The 22,643-nt window shown below is 54.3% G+C and overlaps 1 protein-coding gene across 1 annotated transcript in view; it reads right to left on the bottom strand.

Moving 5' to 3' along the window:
• LOC144724779 (uncharacterized) overlaps positions 1–22,303 on the bottom strand; it is a 146,952-nt gene extending 124,649 nt beyond the window's left edge. The window contains exons 1-2 of the mRNA XM_078604166.1: positions 22,288–22,303; positions 21,960–22,148 (exon numbers count right to left, since the gene is read on the bottom strand). Of these exons, the coding sequence (XP_078460292.1) occupies positions 21,960–22,148; positions 22,288–22,303 (205 nt within the window). The remainder of the gene's footprint in view (positions 1–21,959; positions 22,149–22,287) is intronic.
• Positions 22,304–22,643: the final 340 nt, after the last annotated feature.

Raw genomic sequence — 22,643 nt, 5'->3', positions numbered from 1 at the left:
GGGCCACACGGAATGACCCACGCGGGCTGTCGCCGGAAAACGCCGTGTCGGGGCATGGCAGGGGCGGCCACTTAGCGTCTGTCTGCGCCGTTGGCGAATTCACAACATTCCAGCGGCGCCCAGACATCAATAATAACAACAACAACCACAACAACAACCACAACAACCACAACACAAAAGCAACAGCCCCCCCCACCACCACCACCAACGTGTTCCGCTCCAGCGGCGCCCAGACATCAATAATAATAACAACAACCACAACAACAAACACAACAACAACCACAACACAAAAGCAACAGCCCCCACCACCACCAACGCGTTCCGCTCCACACCTGCACTCCCATTCAGCACCGGTATAGGTGTATCACCTCCGCTCTGTGCGGTGTGCGCAATGTTGAACTTCTTTCGCACCGTACGTAGCCGACCAATGCTAATCGGCGGTGCGGGGAAAGGACAACAAACTAAACACAAGAAAGCGGTTCTAAAGAAATTACTTTTTTCGAACGAGATGATTTAAAAGTGAACAGCCTCCGGTTCAGGATGTGTTCCAAAAAATGGGGCGCACAAAGCGAAACCCGCAAGGGTTTAGACAGCTGCATGCCGAGTAGCCCTAGAGTAGCACAAACACAGCACACAGAGTCAGTATACACAGTACACACACAGCACACACATAACACACACAGTACACACACACACAGTACACACAGTACATACACACTGCGCACACAGTGTACACAGTACACACACACAGCACACACATAACACACACAGTACACACACAGCACACACAGTACACACACAGTACACACACTACACACACACTGCACACACAGTGTACACACAGAACACACACACCGCACACAATACACACGCACAGTACAAACACCGTACACACAGTACACACACCGTACACACACCGTACACATAGTACACACACAGTACACACACAGAGTACACACACAGTACACACACACAGTACACACCCAATATTGCCACCACGTCCGACCGCACAGCCGCCCGTCCAGGGTGCTCCAGATGTCCCGTGACCCCCATTGAATTCTCTAAAACTTCAAAAATCGCATTTGCAAGGGTGCCGAGGAAAAGCTCGATTTCCCTGGTATTGGACATCTGTGGAAAATATCTTTATAGCTCCAGTATTTTAAATCCATATTTTGATTCGGATTGTTTCTGGCTCGGCTTGGTAAACAGATGGTGGAAATCCACCCTAGGATGCCCGTGCTGGCTGGGATTGAATCTTAGTTTAGTTTAGGATCGTGGCTCAGATTGGCAAACCAGGGTTGCCATTCAAACAGCGGCTTTTTGGCCACCAGCCTGGTGCCTAAACACTGAGCCAGCCCCAGTTACTACTGTCCATGGAAACTGAGAAAATCACTGAGCCAGGAAGGGCAGGTGGGAGTGAGACCCAGGGAGTCGTGGAGGAAGGGAGGCATTGAGTCCACGCTGGGGTGAATGAGACGAACGAAGAAAGGCAAAGATCCCCCGTATAGCCTGTAACAGACTGTTAAGGACAAGTGCTGCTAGCAAGCACCTATGGAGGGTGGAAAGGCACCACGCCAGGCCACCTTCGTCTCCCCACTGGCGATGTTTACACACCGCACCAGGTGCTAATTTTAGGCTGAGTCAACCAAGGGGGGGGCAGGACCGGTTCAGATAATCGTCACCGGTCTTGGCCGAGGTTCGTAGCGCGCGTGCCCTGACCGCACACACAAAGCCAGTGGCAGTCACTTAACAAAGTTAGTCACGTGATTATGTTTTTTAATTGGAAAACCAACAGACCGTTGACTTCCCGCTCCCCGCCAGGGTGCTCGGGTTGGGCTGGCTGGGAGCGGAGGGGGGGTCGACAGAGAGGGATAAGGGCGGCTCAGGTATTTTCCCATCACCAGCCGCCACAATTATACCAATCTCCTCTCCCTGTGCTCCTCCTCTTACTTCTGTAGTGGTGATACGCGCTGGGTGTATATGTCGTGTGCCAGCGCGTATGTACGGGTGTGTGTGTGGTGACGCGCGCTGACGGGGAGGAGCAGGCGTCAGTGCGCGGGTGGGGGTAGTGCTGCTGATTGGCTGTGTGCCGGTGACGCGCCCAGAGGGAGTGATCGGGTAGCAGCGCGGTGTGATTGGTCGGGGAGTGGAAACACGCGCTGAGCGGAACCGGATCGTAGGGATAGCGCGTGGGGATTGGGTAACTGAGGAGCGGTGCCGACGTTGAGGTCCGCATCCGCTCCGTCTCCCGGGAAGAAGGGGTATATAAGGTGATGCACAGAGGAGCAGGGGCAGAAGTGGAACCATCTAAGAATGAAGACGAAGGTGCAGAGATAGAGCCCGGAGAGGAGAGTAATGGAGAGTAATGGAGAGTAGAGGAGAGTAAGGTATAAGTGTGTAGCCAGCGAGAGAGAACGGTCTACACGAGCTGAGTAATGTATAGTGTGTAGCCAGCGAGAGAGAACGGTCTACACGAGCTGAGTAATGTATAGTGTGTAGCCAGCGAGAGAGAACGGTCTACACGAGCTGAGTAATGTATAGTGTGTAGCCAGCGAGAGAGAACGGTCTACACGAGCTGAGTAATGTATAGTGTGTAGCCAGCGAGAGAGAACGGTCTACACGAGCCGAGTATGCATACGGTGTAGCCAGCGAGAGAGGAAGGTCTACACGAGCCGAGTATGCATACGGTGTAGCCAGAGAGAGAGATGCAAAGTCTACACGAGGCGAGTGGAGAGTGTAGCAGAGGCGCAGAGTCTACACGAGGCGAGAGAGGAGTGTAGCCGAGGCGCGGAGTCTACACGAGGCACAGAGAGCCGGCAGCACAGAATCCAGAGTCAAGAGAAGCGCATTGTGAAGAAGAGAGGCCACGCGTTGTATTGTTACAAGTCAAGATTTAATAAAAGAAGTGTGTTCCCGTCAAGGAGTTTCCTGCCGTCATTTTCCAATACTTCATCTGGCGTCAGAAGTGAAACGGGCTTCCAAGTATGGAGACGAGGAAGACCCGTAGGACCCACGGGATTGACCGCGAGGAAGACCTGGACGACTCGGGGCCGCTGGTGGCGGGGGGTGAGGAAGAGGACTTGCCCACGCTGCAGGGTCCGTCGACGGCGCCGGCCGAGCGACCGGGGACAGACGCCGGGCTTCGTGAGGCGCACTCCCGACTGGCGGAGCTGCTGCTCGCCGCCGCGTCCATCTTGGCGGAGATCAGCTCGTCGGGAGGAGCGGGGACGGTGGGGGACATTTTACAAGGTCGCCCCGCAGATTCCCGCCAAAACGAATGGGGGATTCCCGCCATTGCGCCTGGGCCTACTTTTGGCGGGAACGGCGAGCGCCACGTGGTGGTGGGTTCCCAAGCGCGCGCATCGACGTCATCAGCGCGCGAGGGGGTCCGCCATCTTACGTCTGCTGCTGGAGCCGCCATCTTAGACACCGACGGACAGGCGGAGAGGAACCACGAGGCGGATGACTTCATTTTTCAGCAGCGCCTGCCCACGTTGTCAGCCTTCAAGGCGGAAGGCGGAGACTGGGGCCAATTTCAGCGAAGGTTTTTGGCGCATCAAGAGATGTCAGCGTGGTCCGATGCTACGGCGCTGCGGGCATTGCCCGCCATGCTGGACGACGATGCGCTCGCGGCCTTCAGGGTTGCACGGAAGTCGGACCGCTCCACGCTGAAGGATGCGCTGGGTTTGTTGGCCAGGGTCTACGGGCCTCCCTCTACGTGCCGCCATCAGTTCTACGCAAGACGGAAAGCGGCCACGGAGACCGCGCTGGCCTATCGCACGGCGTTGCTGGCTCTTGCTGATGCTGCGTTCCCTCGGATGGACGAGGAGGGCCAAGACGCGATGGTTTTGGAGCAGCTGCTCAAGTTGGCGCAGGACCTGGGGGTCCCTATCAACACAGCTGACGAGATTGATATTTCTTCTTTGAGAGTCGCCACGAGTATTCAAGCGCACGAGGCCCTACAACGGAAGCAAGGCGTTGGTTGCAACGCTGCTGTCGTCGCAGCCCCGGGTTTGGTGGTCGCCGAACCCCAAGTCGTCAGCCCACGAGAGGAGGCGTTCGCCACGGGACGACCAGGGGACTGGAGGCCGGGGGCCCGGTCGCCTCTGCGATCGGGCCGAAAGTCGGAGCAACCAAGATCTACTCCGACCCTCGTCACGTGCTATAACTGCGGCCTCCGGGGCCACGTGGCGTCCGGGTGCCGCGCTCCGCGGCAGCGCGCCATGGGAGCTCGGCTGGACGACGACCGAGAGCCCAAGTCATCTCTACAATCCCCGGCAAGTCGCGGCACCTCACACGCTCGGCCTGTTTATTCGGCACACATGGGACGCCGCGTTGCGGCGGAGGAGGGCCGGTTAAGGTTCGGGGATTCGGTTCGGCGAGGGGGGTTCGGCCGGGACCAGGGAGACATTGAATGGGCGGAATTGGGGCATAGAATTGTGGCTGCTTCGGCGGGTTCGTCCGTTGTTACGGGATCTATTGATGGGGTTGAGATTAGGGTGTTAGTGGACACGGGGGCATCGGCAACTATTATATCGGACCTCATTTATAATATTCTTCCGGTCCAATGTCGTCCGCTGCTTCCAGTGGATGTGCCATTTTACGCCGCTAATGGGGGATCGTTGGGCATTATCGGTCAGGTTAGGGCGTCCATTTGCATTGGAGATATCAAATTGTCGGGACCCGTTTTCGTTTCGTCTTCTTTGGCAGTTCCGTGTCTTTTGGGCACTGACTTTTTGGCTAAAATGCCCATTAAAATTCTTATCGATCAACGATGCATTGAACTGCCATCGGGTCGCCGGATTTCATTTTTGACGGGCCCTACTGACATTCGGACGGCGTGCGCTACGATACAAGCGGTGGCGACGCAGACAGTGCAAGTGCCCCCGGGTTCACAGATGTTGATTCCCCTCCGGTTGCGGAAACCATGGGTGAGGGAGGCTTCGGGACAGAGTATGCTTTTGGGTCCTTCTAACAAGGCTGTCGGGGGTCTTGATTTATCGGTGGCTCACACTTTGGTGCGGGCTGACAGGGATCCGTTTGTGATGGTTTTGAACGCGGGGTCGCGACCAGCTGTCATTCCGCAGGGCACCGTGCTGGCTCACGCGGCGCAGGTCCCTGGGGATGATGGGTTGGTTGCGCAGGTGGGCTCGAGCCCCGCGCGGAACGTTGAGCCAAGGGAAGACCTTGAGTGGGTCCATTCGTTATGTGCCGCCTCGGACGATTTGTCGGCGGCGCAGTTGGGTGCGCTGCGCGAGTTGCTCATTGAATTCTCTGATGTATTCAGTAAACATAAGTATGACATTGGGTGCACGGATTTGTTGCACCATCACATTGAAACGGGCGATGCGGCGCCGGTCAGGCTAAATCCCTTCCGACTGAGTCCCGTGGAGAAGGAACATGTTCAGTCGGCTGTTAACGATATGCTAGAAGCCGATATTATTTCGCCCTCCTCTAGCCCGTGGGGAGCGCCTATTGTGCTGGTTAAGAAGCAGGACGGGTCCCTGCGATTCTGCGTTGATTTCCGTCGCCTGAATAAGATCTCTGTGGCTGACGCGTATCCGCTCCCCAGGATGGATGAGTCCCTCGATGCATTGTCTGGTGCGCGATATTTTTCGACTCTTGATTTGTTATCGGGGTTTTGGCAGTTGCCGCTCGACGAAGAGTCGAAACCTAAGACAGCATTTCGGACTCCAGGGGGGCTGTTCCAGTTTAACCGGTTACCCATGGGACTTCACTCCTCTCCAGCGACGTTTCAGCGACTTATGGAGCTGGTTTTGTCGGGCTTGCAGTGGGATACATGCTTGATTTATATGGACGATGTCATTGTTTTCAGTAAAACATTTGAGGAACACCTCCGGCGATTGAGAGGGGTGTTCTTGCGAATGCGATCGGCTAAGTTGAAATTTAAACCGGCCAAATGTCACCTCCTTCGTAGGTCCGTTAGATACTTGGGTCACATTGTCGATTCTTCGGGGATCTCCACCGATCCCGCGAAGACGGATTGTGTCGGTTCGTGGCCGACACCTACGTCCGTTTCCGACGTGCGTAGTTTCATCGGGTTTGCTTCTTATTATCGGCGGTTCGTTGAGCACTTCGCCACTATTGCAAAACCCTTGCACGCTCTAACGGCGAAGGGAGTGAAGTTCAAATGGGGACCGGAGGAGGAGGCCGCGTTTCGCTCCCTCCGGGACGCCTTGGTGGGTGCCCCACCCTTGTGTTATCCCGATTTTGCCAGTCCCTTTTTGCTGGACACGGATGCTAGCAACACGGGCATTGGGGGGGTGCTATCCCAAGTCGTTGGGGGTGTCGAAAGAGTTGTCGCCTACGGTAGTAGGGTGTTGTCTCCGGCGGAGCAGCGCTACTGTGTCACCCGTCGCGAGCTGCTTGCCATTGTTTTTTTTGTGCAGCAGTTTAGGCCATATCTTTATGGTCGTCACTTTACAGTCCGAACGGACCACGCGGCGCTACAGTATTCATTGAGGGTCGCCCAGCCCTCGGGCCAGTTGTCGCGTTGGTTGGAAGTCCTCCAGGACTATCAGTTTACGACTACGTACCGTAAGGGGTTGCGACACACGAATGCCGATTGCTTGTCGCGGTTGTTGCCTTGTGATGAATGCGCGTGTTTGTCGGGATCGGCGCGCTGTAAACCGACGCTTGCGGGGGAGATGGGGGCACTGGCTGCGACAGCGGGCGCACCGATCGGGGATGATTCCACTGCCTCTCAGGGTCGGGACTCGCTGCTCTCGCTGTCGCTCAGCGAATGGGGCCGCCTCCAGATGGCGGACAGCTCGCTGCTAGCATTGCGCCGCAAGGTTGGGGGTCCCGAGGGGGACCAGGAGCGTACCGGCTCCTATGTACTTGAGCGGGGCGTGTTATTGAAATGGGACAGTTTGTCCCGGCGGAACGCACTCGTGGTGCCTTCCGCTGTGAGGGGGAGGGTTGTCTTGGCGGCACACGAACGCCTCTTGCACTTGGGAGTTAACAAGACGCTTGCCCTGCTTCAGCGTGACTATTACTGGCCGGGAATGGGAAGTGATGTGGTGCATATTCTGAAGGGGTGCGTTGAGTGCGCCAGGCGTAAACCACCGGCCGTGGCAGCTAATCCACCGCTGCAATCTATTCAGGTCTCGCGTACCAACGAGCTCGTTGCACTCGATATTTTGGGGCCCTTCCCAGTCACGCCGAGAGGGAATAAATATTTGTTAGTGGGGGTCGAATACTTTACCCGATGGCCTATGGCGTGGCCTCTCGCTAACCAGTCGGCAGCGGCTGTGACGGATGCCTTCGTCCAGGGCTATGTCCTGGACAAGGGGGCTCCCGAACGCCTGCTGACCGACCAAGGTAAAAATTTTTCGAGTAAATTGTTGCAAGAGGTGTGCGATCTGTTGGGTACCAAGAAGGTGCGTACCTCCCCGTACCACCCGCAGACTGACGGGATGGTGGAGAGACTCCACAAAACCTTGACTTCCATGCTGTGCCAGCAGGTGTGCGAGGCACATGTAGATTGCGACCTGCAGGTCCCGGGAGTCCTTGCCGCGTATAGAATGGCCCCCCATGCAGCTACGGGGTTTTCCCCATTCTATTTGATGTACGGTCGGGAAGCTGACCCGCCAATAGAAACGCAACTTGGCCTGTCCGCTCCACGAACTAATTCTAATTTGGCAGAACATATTAAGTTTAATATTCACAAGCTGACAGAGGCGAGGGAGGCCGCGCGGCTTAATTCGCGGGCTCGCCAAATTGCTAATGAACGGTTGCGGGCACGGAAGGTGTCCATGCACGAATGGAAACCAGGTGACAGGGCCTGGCTGCATTGCCCTCAGGCACCCTTGGCTACGTCGCCTAAATTGTTGAGACCGTGGAGGGGACCCGTGGAGGTCGTGCGCGTTGCACGGCCCCAGTGCGTTCAGATAAAGTGGGGAAAGCGCCGGTGGTACGTTCACCCCTCCCGACTGAAACCGTTCTCGCCTCCATATGGCCTCCCCTTGTGTCGTGATGGCCGGGCGTGTGACGTGACCGGCGACCCAGAGGGGGAAATGTCTCTGCCTGATCCACACGTATTTTCGCCTGATCTGCTCCCAGGTGTCTCGGAACTGACAGCTGCCGATCACCGGCGGCCGGATCTCCGCGGCGGGGCCGGCCCTTTCAGGCCCGTTCCGCGCCGTCTGGAGCAGCCGGAACCGCCGGACGGTCGTCAGTGTCCCGCCCCATACGATGGACCAGCCAGACGGACTCGCGCCAGGTCGTGCTACTTTGCATGACCTGCCTCATGAGGAGTCGGGGCAGTTGGAGCGCCTCGTCAATGCGTGTAGTCGCAGGGACGTGGGGCGCGTTCGTTTCGAATTTGCTCGTATCGTGTTATTGTTGACTTTTCGGGTTCATTGTCAATCTGTACATAGTTATTCTTGTTGTTGTTGTTGTTGTGTTATGTTACGGGGCACACTCGGGGGGTTACGGGGTTTTTTTTTGTTGGTTGTCGTTTTATCGTCGCGGTTGGTTGTTGTTAGCAGCCGGGCCGGCTGCGAGCTATGTGGGAGGGGGTGATGTAGTGGTGATACGCGCTGGGTGTATATGTCGTGTGCCAGCGTGTATGTACGGGTGTGTGTGTGGTGACGCGCGCTGACGGGGAGGAGCAGGCGTCAGTGCGCGGGTGGGGGTAGTGCTGCTGATTGGCTGTGTGCCGGTGACGCGCCCAGAGGGAGTGATCGGGTAGCAGCGCGGTGTGATTGGTCGGAGAGTGGAAACACGCGCTGAGCGGAACCGGATCGTAGGGATAGCGCGTGGGGATTGGGTAACTGAGGAGCGGTGCCGACGTTGAGGTCCGCATCCGCTCCGTCTCCCGGGAAGAAGGGGTATATAAGGTGATGCACAGAGGAGCAGGGGCAGAAGTGGAACCATCTAAGAATGAAGACGAAGGTGCAGAGATAGAGCCCGGAGAGGAGAGTAATGGAGAGTAATGGAGAGTAGAGGAGAGTAAGGTATAAGTGTGTAGCCAGCGAGAGAGAATGGTCTACACGAGCTGAGTAATGTATAGTGTGTAGCCAGCGAGAGAGAACGGTCTACACGAGCTGAGTAATGTATAGTGTGTAGCCAGCGAGAGAGAACGGTCTACACGAGCTGAGTAATGTATAGTGTGTAGCCAGCGAGAGAGAACGGTCTACACGAGCTGAGTAATGTATAGTGTGTAGCCAGCGAGAGAGAACGGTCTACACGAGCCGAGTATGCATACGGTGTAGCCAGCGAGAGAGGAAGGTCTACACGAGCCGAGTATGCATACGGTGTAGCCAGAGAGAGAGATGCAAAGTCTACACGAGGCGAGTGGAGAGTGTAGCAGAGGCGCAGAGTCTACACGAGGCGAGAGAGGAGTGTAGCCGAGGCGCGGAGTCTACACGAGGCACAGAGAGCCGGCAGCACAGAATCCAGAGTCAAGAGAAGCGCATTGTGAAGAAGAGAGGCCACGCGTTGTATTGTTACAAGTCAAGATTTAATAAAAGAAGTGTGTTCCCGTCAAGGAGTTTCCTGCCGTCATTTTCCAATACTTCACTTCTAAACGGAGGTCGCCTTGCGCTTCTGGAGCTAAGCCCAGGAGAGGTTTAGGCCACGTTTGCTCAGACCCTTGTCACCTTTTCGCCAGGTTTTTTTTTTAGAGGCAGCCCCCCCCCCCCCCCCCCCGGCTAATCTGGTTCTTTCTTTCTTCCGGACGGCTGCCGATGTAGATGCAGAGCAACGAGGACGATTTCACGTTCGGGTGGTGCAAGCCAGACAACCTGCGCTAGGAGCAGCTGAGTGATCATCATCATCGCTGTGATTTCTCCTTCGTGTTTGTGGATCGGGGCATCGCTTCATCCGTGATACGTTGTACGGCGTCTCTTCTGGATGACCACTCCTGGAGAGAGTTTTTAATTTTTAATTCGTGCATCAGGGTGTCCGCATCTGCCGAAGGCATGGCTCGTGCACTGGATGCTGTTTAGGGTGGACCAGGAGCTTCGTGGAAGATCAACACCCAGGGGGATCTTCGTCTGCGTTGGCTGCCTGCTGGACAATGTCGCAAATCCCCGTCACAGCGGCCACCGCACAGTGGAGGAGCCGGGCCGGTGCTCGGGATGGTGCTTAAGGTTGGCTGGGTCCTAGCACCACCCAAAAGTCCTTGTGATCTACCCACCCATGCTCACTCTCCCCCACGTAGCGGTGAATCACAGTTACAGAGACAAAGATCCCCCGTGTCGCCTGGAACAGACTGTAAAGGAGCACGTGCTGTGCAGCGAGCAGCACCTATGAAGGCCGGCACGGCACGCGAGGGGTTGGGTGGCCAGCACCAGGCCCAGCCGCCTTTGTCTCCCCAGTGACCCCACTCCCATCCGAGATGAGCCGGAGCTAAGTCTGTAGCAGAGCCTGTTCAGCCCCCGTGAGGCCACACGCACCTCCGAGTAGCGCGGCTGGCTAGGTACGGTGCGAAAGAAGTTCAACATACATATTGTTCATACACGCGGCGCAATGCGTGTGGCCTCACCGCGGATTCGCTCGACCCCTGTTTCCAGAAGACAAACTAAAATTAAAGTCTGGAATCATCGGAGAAAATAACTCATTCATATTCGTTTTGTTTCTGCAGGCCCAATATGTCTCTGAGTTGTAAGGAAGAACGAGTCCAGATAATTCCACTCGTAGGAAATTGGAGTCAGAGGGAGGTCGCTGTTGAATTAAACAGACTGCATCCAGACCGCGAGGCAATGACACAGAGCTGTGTGTGTTTGTCCCTATGATTCCAGACTCACGGGACACCCTGTATTCTTTAGTTTACCAGCTAAGGCCCACCACGGAGCTGTACTGCGTAGATCTTGTTTCAGACGCGGCCTGGCCATCACCAATGATAGCGCAGCAAAGTGGGCTTCTCGTCATCGCGTGGAAATTCAAAGCAGCAGCCAAATGCTCGAAAACGCGCGTCGATTCTCAACGTGGAGGGGGATTAACTCCGCAAAGAAAAGGCTGCCCCGAGTCCAGAGTCGAACCCAGGGCTCCCTTCTTGCTGCGAGGCGGCACGAGTGGTTATCAACTACGCAGCCCACACCCCCTCCCGAAACAACAACAACAACACGCTGTCTTCACGCGCAAAACAAATAACAGTCCATAGCTTACCCCGTATTCTTGTACAGGGAAAATTTAGTTTTCATGCCCAGATGGCGTACAGCCCTTTCAATACGGGCAAAAAATATGTTTTGTCTTTTTGTTTGTGTTGGAACTTTGTAGGATGAACCTTGACATTTATAAGGGGACCGGGGTGCCCAGTAAGGTGTGACTTGGTCTGTAACAAGCTAGGGCGCTGATTAGGGGCTGACAGCGATGGCAGATGTGGGGGAGAGAACGGGAGCTTGAGATCGTTGACAACCCCCTAAGGGATTTCAGCGTCGTTCCGTTCGTGCACTCTCAGATTGGGAGGTGTCCGCCCCAACAACCAAAGAAGTCTCCGCCGAACTGGTCTGCCGTAAGCTCGGGCACCGCTAAGGGATCGACAGTTACGTAACACGAACGAACGTGTCCCCGAAGCGAGCGTGCGAGCATGGCGTGGCGATGTAGACTTTCGCTCGCACACTGTGCGTTCCCCCATTCCCCCATCGGCAGTGCAGGTCGTGTCCGGTTCCGTGTCGGCCCCGCATCTTCCTCGCGGCGGCGGGAGCGGCTCCATGGCTGGGGCCACGCAACAAAGACTTCCCACGTGTTAGGAAGCCACTGGGGAGGGGGTGCTGGACTTTTAAAATCATCGTCGTCGTCGTCATCATGCACATCGACAAACTCACTTCTCACCAACTGCCCTCTGTGTGTGTCGAGTTGTCATTGCCCCCCCCCCCCCCGGGCACGCGTGCACCTCCGATTGGGGCGTTTGGCTACGCACGGTGCGAAAGAAGTTCAGGGCACACCGCACGCGAGCACACCACACTGGACTCGCGACCCAGAGGTCACCGGTCCGGACTCTCGTCGCGGCAGTCAAAGCGACGTAGCGAATTTCTTAAAAACGCCCCCACCCGCCACGCAGCGGTGTGAATGGGGGCACCACAAGTGGAAGAGTAGGCCAAAACACCCTCTGCACAGTTTCTCAAGAAGTCCCTCGAAAGTGGAGGCACTTCCGCCACTTCTCAGCATGCAGACACCACGGCTGACCGCCTTTGTCTCACCAGTGCTGATGTTTACACACTGCACCAGGCACCCGTTAACGGCTGAGTCGACCTCGGCGAGGCCCAGGACGGGTTCAGACAATCGTCTCTGGCGTTGGTGGTCGTTACTAGAAATTGAACTCCAGTTCGCCGGGCTCGTAGTGCGGTATGCTGACCCCTGCACTACACACACACACACACCGAGAGACACGTGCCAAACACTGCACGTGCTATTATGAAAGCAAATAAAGGTGCAAACATTCTCCAGCTGTCACACACATACACACACAGGTACATGCTGTAGATGTGAGTAAAGTCGAACACTCAAGCACCCAAGACCAAAACAGTACACCATTGACACAACACACACAGGGAAATATAAACACTTGACATTCTCGGCAGATCGTGTGTCTGGCCTTCAAGACACGAGGAACTGCCAACCTGAAATGTAAGCAATCGCATGAGGATGATCATCGCATGATGATGTAAATGTTGCGGGTTTGCTCTCTAACACACAATCTGAAGGAGCTGAAGTCGTCACAGATTGGCACGTTCTGCTCACGTGACAGGCCTTACCAAGTGGCCGTGTCGTGTTGAGGTGGGTTTACCACACATCTAAGATGCGCGCCGCAGTGGCGAGATGTTAACTACCTCACCTGATATACAGGAGGTCGTGGGTTCAATCCTGACCCCTGACGCCTGCTGTATATTCGAGGTGTGTGTGTTCTCTCCACGGTGGCGTGGATTATTCTCTGGGTCCTCCGTTTTTTTGCCTCCACATTCAGAATCAACGTCACGCGTTCAGAGCATGTGGCTGCTGTACAGTAAATGTCCACACGATGATAAACCACTTCGTCGAGCTATCATTTGTGGCCAGGTCGCTTCTGAAAAAGAGCTCTACAGCTCAGTGGGTCTTACTTGGTAAAAATAAAATAGTTTAGTTTTATCGTGTATGGTTAACTTTATATCAATGCTAGCGGAACATGCCAAAATACAATGGGAAAAAAAACATGCCCGGTTTATCCTTTTATTTATACACAAGGTGAACTGCTGTTTATAAGTGCGTATTAAGGCCGGAGCAGTGTATGACGTGGTGGTGTGGTGTGGCCTGGTTGGCCTATCTCTCCCGGATGGCGATGTTTGCATACCGCACCAGGTCGTCATTTAAGGTTGAGTTGACCTAAAGTGGCAAGGCCAGGACAGGTGCATGTACCCCAACGCCCCTAGTGGACGAACCGCGCCTGCTCCGAGAGGAGCCGAGGAGGAATTGAGTGGAGGGGCCAGGGGAGGTCGGAGCAGAGAAGAGGAGGGGGGGGGACGAGATGTGGGCCCAGACTGGGAGATCCACGTGTGAAGAAAGATAGCCCCTTGTCTCTACGTTGAGCCTCCGCGCTCCTTCTTACATTGTGCATCGCTCGCCGAGAGCCGGGCCTCAGCATGGGACCGCCACGGAGAGGCGCGCAAACTCCACACAGATAGATATGCACACAGTACACACGAGTGCTCAAAGTCTTAACTGTAGAAACACACACTGGGAGCAATGCAAATGTTTGCATGACGCTGTACACACAGACACGCACGTGCATTTGTGTACGTTGTCTGTGGGGAGCGGTGGTGCAGTGGTTAGCGCGCTGCGCTATGAACCCGGCGACACGGGTTCGATTCCCGCTCAAGGCCAACAGCAGTGACGATTATCTGAACCGGTCCCGGGCCTCCCCTAGGTCGACTCAGCCTCAAATGAGTACCTGGTGCGGTGTGTAAACATTGCCACTAGGGAGACAAAGGCGGTCGGGCGTGGTGCTGGCCACCCACCCCCTCGTGTGCCGTGCCGGCCTTCATAGGTGCTCGCTAACAGCACTTGCCCCAACAGTCTGCTAAAGGCTACACGGGGGATCTTTTGTGTGTGGCGCAGTGGTTAGCACGCGGCACCGACGAACCCAGGGACCAGAGTTCGATTCCCGCTCACAACCAACATCTGTGACAATTATCTGCACCGGTCCCGTGGCCTCCACGAGGTCGACTCAGCCTTAAATGATTACCTGGTGCGGTCTATAAACATCATCAGTGGGGAGACAAATGTGACCGGGGAGGGGTGGTGCTGCTTGACATCCGCCCACTCATATGTTCGCTATCAGCACTTGCCCCAACAGCCTGTATAGGCTATACGGGGGACATTTGTATTTTGCGTGTCTCTGCACACAGACACGCCGATGCCAGAAACTCTGCACACAGATGCTGGCGTATCGCGTGAGCCTGTACCGACTGACAGATTCCTGCGTAGACTGCAGGGCCACGTGCTGTTGGCGAGGGCATAAGGGGGGGGGGGGTGCAGGTGGCCAACACCATGCCTGGCCGCCTTTGTCTTCCCCCAGTGCTGCTGTTTACGCAGCGCATCAGGAACTCATTTACAGCTGGGTCGACCTGTTCAACTATTCCCAGCTGTTTACTGGTCGTGAGCAGGAATTGAACTCGGACGGCCGGGTTCATCGTGAGCACTGCCCCTGACCACTGCACCACCGCTCCCCACATGCCAACAACCCTGTACACACGCAGGTGCAAAACAATAATACGAGAGTACAACCCTAAACACACGTATCAGTTACCACGAGCACAGATACATACACGTGCATACCAACGTGCCTACAGACAAAACACACAACAGGTGCTTTTCATTAACACAGATTGTCATGTTCAGTACAAACTAAAACTTTATTTTATTAAATTTAGATTTAAAACTTTCGTGACTGCAGGTATTCATATTCTTGGTTCTTTCGGTAAAGTCACGTAGAAGGGAAATAATAAAATAATAATAATATAAAACAATAAAATTCTCACGACGTTTCGACTGCAACACAAGCAATCATCATCAGGTGTGAAATCCACAGCAATATTTTTTTCTTCCCTTCTACGTGACTTTATTTTATTAACTCATTTATTTTAAATGCCATACATCAGTTGGAGATATTTCACTCCATCTCGATGATGATAAAAACAGGGCATTTTCACTCAACTTATTATTGTATTTGTACTTTGAATTAGGGACATTTCCCGACACGTGGGCTATTATATACTGTATTTTTTCATGTTGATAAGGCCACGGCTACTCTGGAATGTGTTGAGTTTTTGTTGTTGGCATTTGTGCACCACTCGTCCATGTGTGCCAGAGCGGGTACTTAGTGCCACCTTAAGGTCGCAAAACTTGAGTCATTTCAACTTATTCACACGAATAAATCACAGTGCTTTACTTGACGATCCCACTAATTTCAAAGGGTGTTCACATAATTCACTGGTATTAGCCGCACAAATAATTGGAAACACGAGAAAGCGATGCCACCGCAGGTAAAATATCCGCGCAGTGGCTCATAGACTGACCGCCAAAGCAGCCTCGTCACCAGATTTTTGTGTTTCTCGATTCGTGGCGTGCGTTTCATGAGCGATACTCCCAGCCCACAAACAAAGAGAGAGATCCCCCATATCGCCTACTGCTGGGGCAAGTGCTGTTAGCGAGCACCTGTGAAGGCCAACACGGCCCGGCATCACGCCAGGACCACGTCGACCTACGGGAGGCCCAAGACCGAATCGAATATTCATCGCTGATTTCAACTCTGAGCGGGAGTCGAACTCGATCCGTGGCGCAGTGCGCTAACCACTGCGCCACCGCTCCCCTCCCCCCCCCCCAGGGCACACACGCATGAACACACGCGAGCTTACGAACCCCACAGTCGCGGCACACCAACCCCACCTCCTCTGAACCAAAACAAGCCACATTCCTCAACAATCACGTAAGGCCAACCAGAGTTGGGAACAGTGCTCAGGACACACGAACGGTATGGCCAACTGCAGGGTGGTCCATATTTCTTGTGACACCCCCCCCCCCCCATATAATTCCAAACATAAAGAAAATTTGAGGGGTCAATTAATTGGGGGGTCACAAGACATCTTGACCTCCCTGTATGGAACTCTGTTCTTTGTCCCAACACAATAACAAAGCAATACTTTAGATCATCATCCTAGGGGACGATGTTTGACCCCCCCCCCCGTCGTCACACAGCGTCACAAAAAGTCAGACCCCCCCCTCAAATATGACGTCACAAAGCTCTGCCCCCCCCCCCCCCCCAAATAAAACATGCTGCAAATCGCTTTAAACTATTGTCATTGTAGTGCGTATTTAATGTGGCGCTGCAATCTGATGTTGTAGGAGAAAACATTTATTAAAAAGTAAATTTAATTAAGTAGAACGTGTTGTCTATATTTAATTAAAGTTGCGCATTTTGATGTGACGTCACATTTCTCACACCCCCCCCCCCCTCGTCACACATCGTCACAAATGTCTGACCCCCCCCCACCCTAGGTGCGTGACGTCATTTATGGACGGCCCCCTATTGACTTTCCGGAGCACCATTACCCAGCCGCATTTGTTTAAGCAAGCAAACTTTGGACCGGTTTCGACCTTCTGGGTCTCATCAGCCGACTCAAAACACACACACACACTCGTCACCACAAACGCCCAGCTCCAACCTTCACGCGACCAACGCAAACACGTGGCTTCAATTCGACCTCCGGCGCTGAAACTGTCCAAATAAATAACGCGGCGTTATTATTTATTTATATGCCCAGTCCCTCCCGTAACCAGCCAGCCCTGGCGCAGGCTGGTTTCAGTCACGGGCACCACAACCACCACCACAACCACCACCTCCACGGCTACCACAACCACCACCACAACCACCACCACCTCCACGGCTACCACAACCACCACCACCACAACCACCAGCATCACATCCACCACCACCACAACCACCAGCATCACATCCACGGCTACCACAACCACCACCACAACCACCACCACAACCACCACCATCACCTCCACGGCTACCACAACCACCACCACCACAACCACCACCATCACCTCCACGGCTCCCACAACCACCACAACCACCACCACCACAACCACCATCACCTCCACGTCTCCCACAACCACCACAACCACCACCTCCACGGCTACCACAACCACCACCACCACAACCACCACAACCACCACCATCACCTCCACGACTCCCACAACCACCACCACCACAACCACCAGCATCACATCCACGGCTACCACAACCACCACCACAACCACCACAACCACCTCCACGGCTCCCACAACCACCACCACAACCACCACCTCCACGGCTCCCACAACCACCACCACAACCACCACCTCCACGGCTACCACAACCACCACCACAACCACCACCATCACATCCACGGCTACCACAACCACCACAACCACCAGCATCACCTCCACGGCTACCACAACCACCACCACACCACCACCATCACATCCACAACCACCACCACCACCACAACCACCAGCATAACCTCCACGGCTACCACAACCACCACCACACCACCACCATCACATCCACGGCTACCACAACCACCACCACCACCACACCATCACCTCCACGGCTACCACGGCTACCACCACCACCACCTCCGCGGCTACCACAACCACCACCACCACAACCACCACAACCACCACCATCACCTCCACGTCTCCCACAACCACCACCACCACAACCACCAGCATCACATCCACGGCTACCACAACCACCACCACAACCACCACAACCACCTCCACGGCTCCCACAACCACCACCACAACCACCACCTCCACGGCTCCCACAACCACCACCACAACCACCACCTCCACGGCTACCACAACCACCACCACAACCACCACCATCACATCCACGGCTACCACAACCACCACAACCACCAGCATCACCTCCACGGCTACCACAACCACCACCACACCACCACCATCACATCCACAACCACCACCACCACCACAACCACCAGCATAACCTCCACGGCTACCACAACCACCACCACACCACCACCATCACATCCACGGCTACCACAACCACCACCACCACCACACCATCACCTCCACGGCTACCACGGCTACCACCACCACCACCTCCGCGGCTACCACCATCACCACCACAACCATCACCACCACCTCCACGGCTCCCACAACCACCACCACCACCACCACAACCACCACCTCCACGGCTCCCACAACCACCACCATCACAACCACCAGCATCACATCCACGGCTACCACAACCACCACCACCACCACCTCCACGGCTACCACGCCGCCACCGCCACCATCCACCTACTGCCGCGACCACCAACCACTACCGCCACCACCATCCATCGCCACGACCACGAAATCCACCCACCACCACCATCAGTGCCGGATGACCCTTGTAGCAAAAGTAGCTACATATTAGGGCTGAACGATTTGGGGAAAATATCTAATTGTGATTTTTCTAACATATTGCGATTGCGATTTGATTTGCGATACATTTTTTTTAAGTCAAGCTTCAGTTAAATGTTCACTGTACATTAGATTTAAAACACGTGATGGAGCATTACCACGTGATACGTCAACATATGAACTGCTCTATATATTCTAATGCAAGGATGAGAACTTAAAATATATGAATTGCTTCCAACATGTATTTATTAAAATGTTTTAATTTAAATAGAACAATCAAACATAGAACAATTGTTAAGTTAAATAAATTAAAGTTATAATTATTAAAAATAAAACAATTACAATAAGAAAGTAAGAGGACTTTTCAAATCGCAAAAAATCGTAGCCTTTGCTAATCGCATTGTTTCAAATTGCGATTTCGATTTAAAATCGATTAATCGTTTAGCCCTACAACAAGGGCCCCGCGCTAAATGCTTTCAAACTATCAACTCCGGTTCAGTGATTCTGCACTTGCTCTATTACTATAGTACTATACTGCCTTCAACTTTCATGAACGACTGAGTGTTTAAGGTTAGCGATTTGTCGTATTATCTAGCTGTATAGCAAATTAAAAACACACAATTACTTTACTATGCAAGTTACACATTTATGTGTTTTAATATTTACGTGTTTGTTTATATTTAGGGCCCCTTTATAGCATATGCTACAGACCCCCGCACTAGCTTAATCCGGCACACTGTATCCAAGGTTGGCTCAACTTTGGCATGTTTACGGGGACTACCATCCCCTGTGTATGGAACTTGTCTATGGCAGTGTTGTTCACTGCAAGGCCCGCGAGCCACTGCCCCCCCCCCCCCCCGGTGACTTTTACCGTGGCCCCCCACAATACACAACACGTGACAACACCCCACTCAGCAGCATCATCATCATCATCGTGCTGCTGTCAAACCCCCGAGTGGTTTTAAATGCTGTGGCGGCCCTCACACTGATGATATCTTATCGGCGAAAGTGACCCTCCCCACCCCCCACCTCTGAAAATGAGTGAGGAACCAACTGATGTTCGTTACAAAAAAAAACCTTCGCGCGGTACGTAGCCAACCGTGCTCCGCGCAGGTGCAGATCCATTCAGGAGCAAGGTTGGGGCCGGGGAGATGAATGCGCGTGCCCACACGAAGGGCTGGGGGGATGGGGGCCTCTCTATTCGCGATGGCCACAGTCTCTGCGTTTGTCGTGGCAATGTCCTCCACCCGTTATTCATCCTAATACAGCAACAGTGCTGTGCTGTCAACTTCTAATGCGCAACCGACACACACACAGAGAGAGAGAACGACTCCGAGGCGCGAGGTGGAGGAAGCACGGTGGAGCTGGGAAGGCAGCCACGCGGGTGAGCCGCCACTACCAACAATTGCCGAAGCGCTCTGCGGTCCTCGATGTATTAAGGTGTTTTCCGTCGATTAGTGAGTGTTCGCACGTGGGAGGAAACCGGAGCGTCCGGAGACACCCCACCACGCACACACGCCAAGGGGGCAGGGGGGTGGGCAAACATTCGAATGAAACAGCCGCTGGGCAAAGCAAAGCACAGCGATGAACACGTGCGATGCATCGGCGTCACACCAGTAGCACGATTCGCGTGTCAGGTCTAACGCTCTTTCCGGCTCCTCCCATGTTTCACAACAACAACAACAACGCTGTTGTCCACTCTACACGTGTGTCCCAATAGTGCCACCAGCACCACAGCGTGCAATGAAGCAAGTAAGTTCGTCCCGAGTGTCAAGTCTGATACGACCGTGCGCTCGCCTGTGAGAAGTCTGCATTGAATCACGAGGGTTAAGTGATTGACAAACTACGTTCCCGAAGTAAAACAAAAAGCCACTTCGTCAACGCACTCATTTCCCCCGCATCTTTCAAGTGCCCGAAGTGTCCGTCTGACCCCGGTGGACCCTGCAGCTCAGGGCCACACATGTCCAAGCACAGCTCTCTCGTATTGTAGCAGCAGCAGCAGTAGCAGCAGTAGAAGCAGGATGAGCAAGAGCAGCAGCAAGAGCAGCAGGAGCAGCAGCAGAATCAGCAGCAGCAGCAAGAGCAGCAGCATGAGTAGCAGCAGCAGAAGGAGTCGCAGCAGTAGGAACAACAGCAGGAACAGCAGCAGCAGGAGCAACAGAATCAGCAGCAGCAGCAGGAATAGCAGCAGCAAGAGCAGCGGCAGTAGCAAAAGTAGCAGGAGAAGCAACAGGAATAGCAACAGGAGAAGCAGGAGTAGCAGAATCAGCAGCAGCAGGAGTAGCAGCAGTAGCAGCAGGAGTAGCAGCAGGAGTAGCAGCAGCAGTAGCAGAATCAGCAGCAGCAGGAGTAGCAGCAGCAGTAGCAGAATCAGCAGCAGCAGGAGTAGCAGCAGCAGTAGCAGCAGCAGTAGCAGAATCAGCAGCAGCAGGAGTAGCAGCAGCAGTAGCAGAATCAGCAGCAGCAGGAGTAGCAGCAGCAGCAGTAGCAGCAGTAGCAGCAGGAGTAGCAGCAGGAGTAGCAGCAGCAGTAGCAGAATCAGCAGCAGCAGGAGTAGCAGCAGCAGTAGCAGCAGCAGTAGCAGCAGCAACTGCAGTAGCAGCAGCAGTAGCAGCAGGAGTAGCAGCAGGAGTAGCAGCAGTAGTAGCAGCAGGAGTCGGGCAGACTCTCCTGCACGAGGCAGTGTCCACATCGGCACTGAATGGCGCTCATACCCGCCGGCAGTCCTGCACCAGTGGGCCTAAACTCCACATTACCATGCCAGGCACCGGGACATTAATCACAAACACAAACCTGTTCTGTGGACCTTTCCGCCGAGTGGTGCAACCCCTCACTGTTTGGTGCTCACTGTACAGACCCCAGTGGGAATGTCGATGCTGATAGTGATGCGATTGGGTCAACCCACGTGTGGATATGAACTCAACCCACGAGCAAGCGGGCTCTGCGGGAGTGGAGGGTGTGGCGCGGTGCGATAGCTCACGGTCACGCAGCCCCACCGAGATCTGCCAGAGGGTGAGTGAAATGCCAACCTGGGCACGAAACGGTTGCAAACTCAATGCGGATTGACAACTCATTCTGGATTGAAAACTCATTCTGGATTGAAACTCATTCTAGACTGAAAATTCATTCTGGATTGAAAACTCATTGCTGGATTTAAAACTCATTCTGAATTGAAAACTCATTCTGGATTGAAAACTCATTCTGGATTGAAAAATCATTGCTGGATTGAAAACTGAATGGATTGAAAACTCATTCTGGATTGAAAAATCATTGCTGGATTGAAAACTCATTGTGGATTTAAAAACTATTCTATATTGAAAACTCATTCTGAATTGAAAACTCATTCTGGATTGCAAACTAATTCTAGATTGAAAACGCATTCTGGATTGAAAACTCATTTCTTTACAACTGACTTGTCGTGATTAGCCTGTTGTCCTTCCCTCCCGCACCTCCGGTTGGCTACGTACGGCGCCCAAGACAAAAAAAAGATTCCACACTGAACGCAAAAGGGCCGATGGAACGCAGCCGCTGCTCACCTTGGCGGCTGCCTGCCTGCCTGCTCGCGCTGCAGGCGCTGTGTGTGCTCAAGCGGAGGGTCCGTGCGAGCCGAGATCCACGCTGGTCGTCGTCGCTACTGCTGCTGCTGCCGCACCTGGCTGAGAGTGTGGGATGTGGGGGTCCCACCTTCAGCCCTTCCTTCTGTCCGAGACCTCGCACAGCAGCAACTCACGGGCTCCGCCCACTCACCTCCACTCACTCCACCCTGCTCCCCCCCTCCCTCCCTCCTCCTCCTCCTTTCAGCCCTCCCCCTCCTTCCCTCCTTGCTCCATCGCTCCCCTCCCTCTCATTACCTCTTCCACCCACTTGCATCCCTCGTCATCGTACTCCCTCGCTTTGTATCTCCCTCCCTCCTTCACTCCCCATCTTCCCTCCTCCCTCTCCTTCTCAATCCCCCCTCTCTCTCAGTCATCCTCTCTCCTCCATCTCCCTTCATCCCTCGACTTCTCATTCCCTTCCTCTTCATCTCCTTCCTCTCTCTCTCTCCATCTCTCTCCTGCTCTCTCCCTCCCTGTACAGAACGAGAAACGCCCTCTGTACCAACGTGGACGACACCCTCGTGTTCACCTTCTGAAGCGCTCGCTCGTCACCATGGCGTGCGCGATGACCACCACTACCACCACCACGTGACTTTTCTTTCGTGTTGTGCGCGGTGCTTTTAG

This window comes from Lampetra planeri, chromosome 21 (genome assembly GCF_965212315.1).
Source record: "Lampetra planeri chromosome 21, kcLamPlan1.2.h2, whole genome shotgun sequence".
NCBI classification, from domain to species: Eukaryota; Metazoa; Chordata; class Hyperoartia; order Petromyzontiformes; family Petromyzontidae; genus Lampetra; species Lampetra planeri.
Note: the sequence above shows the minus strand (reverse complement) of the source record. Positions and strands in the feature narration are given on the sequence as shown.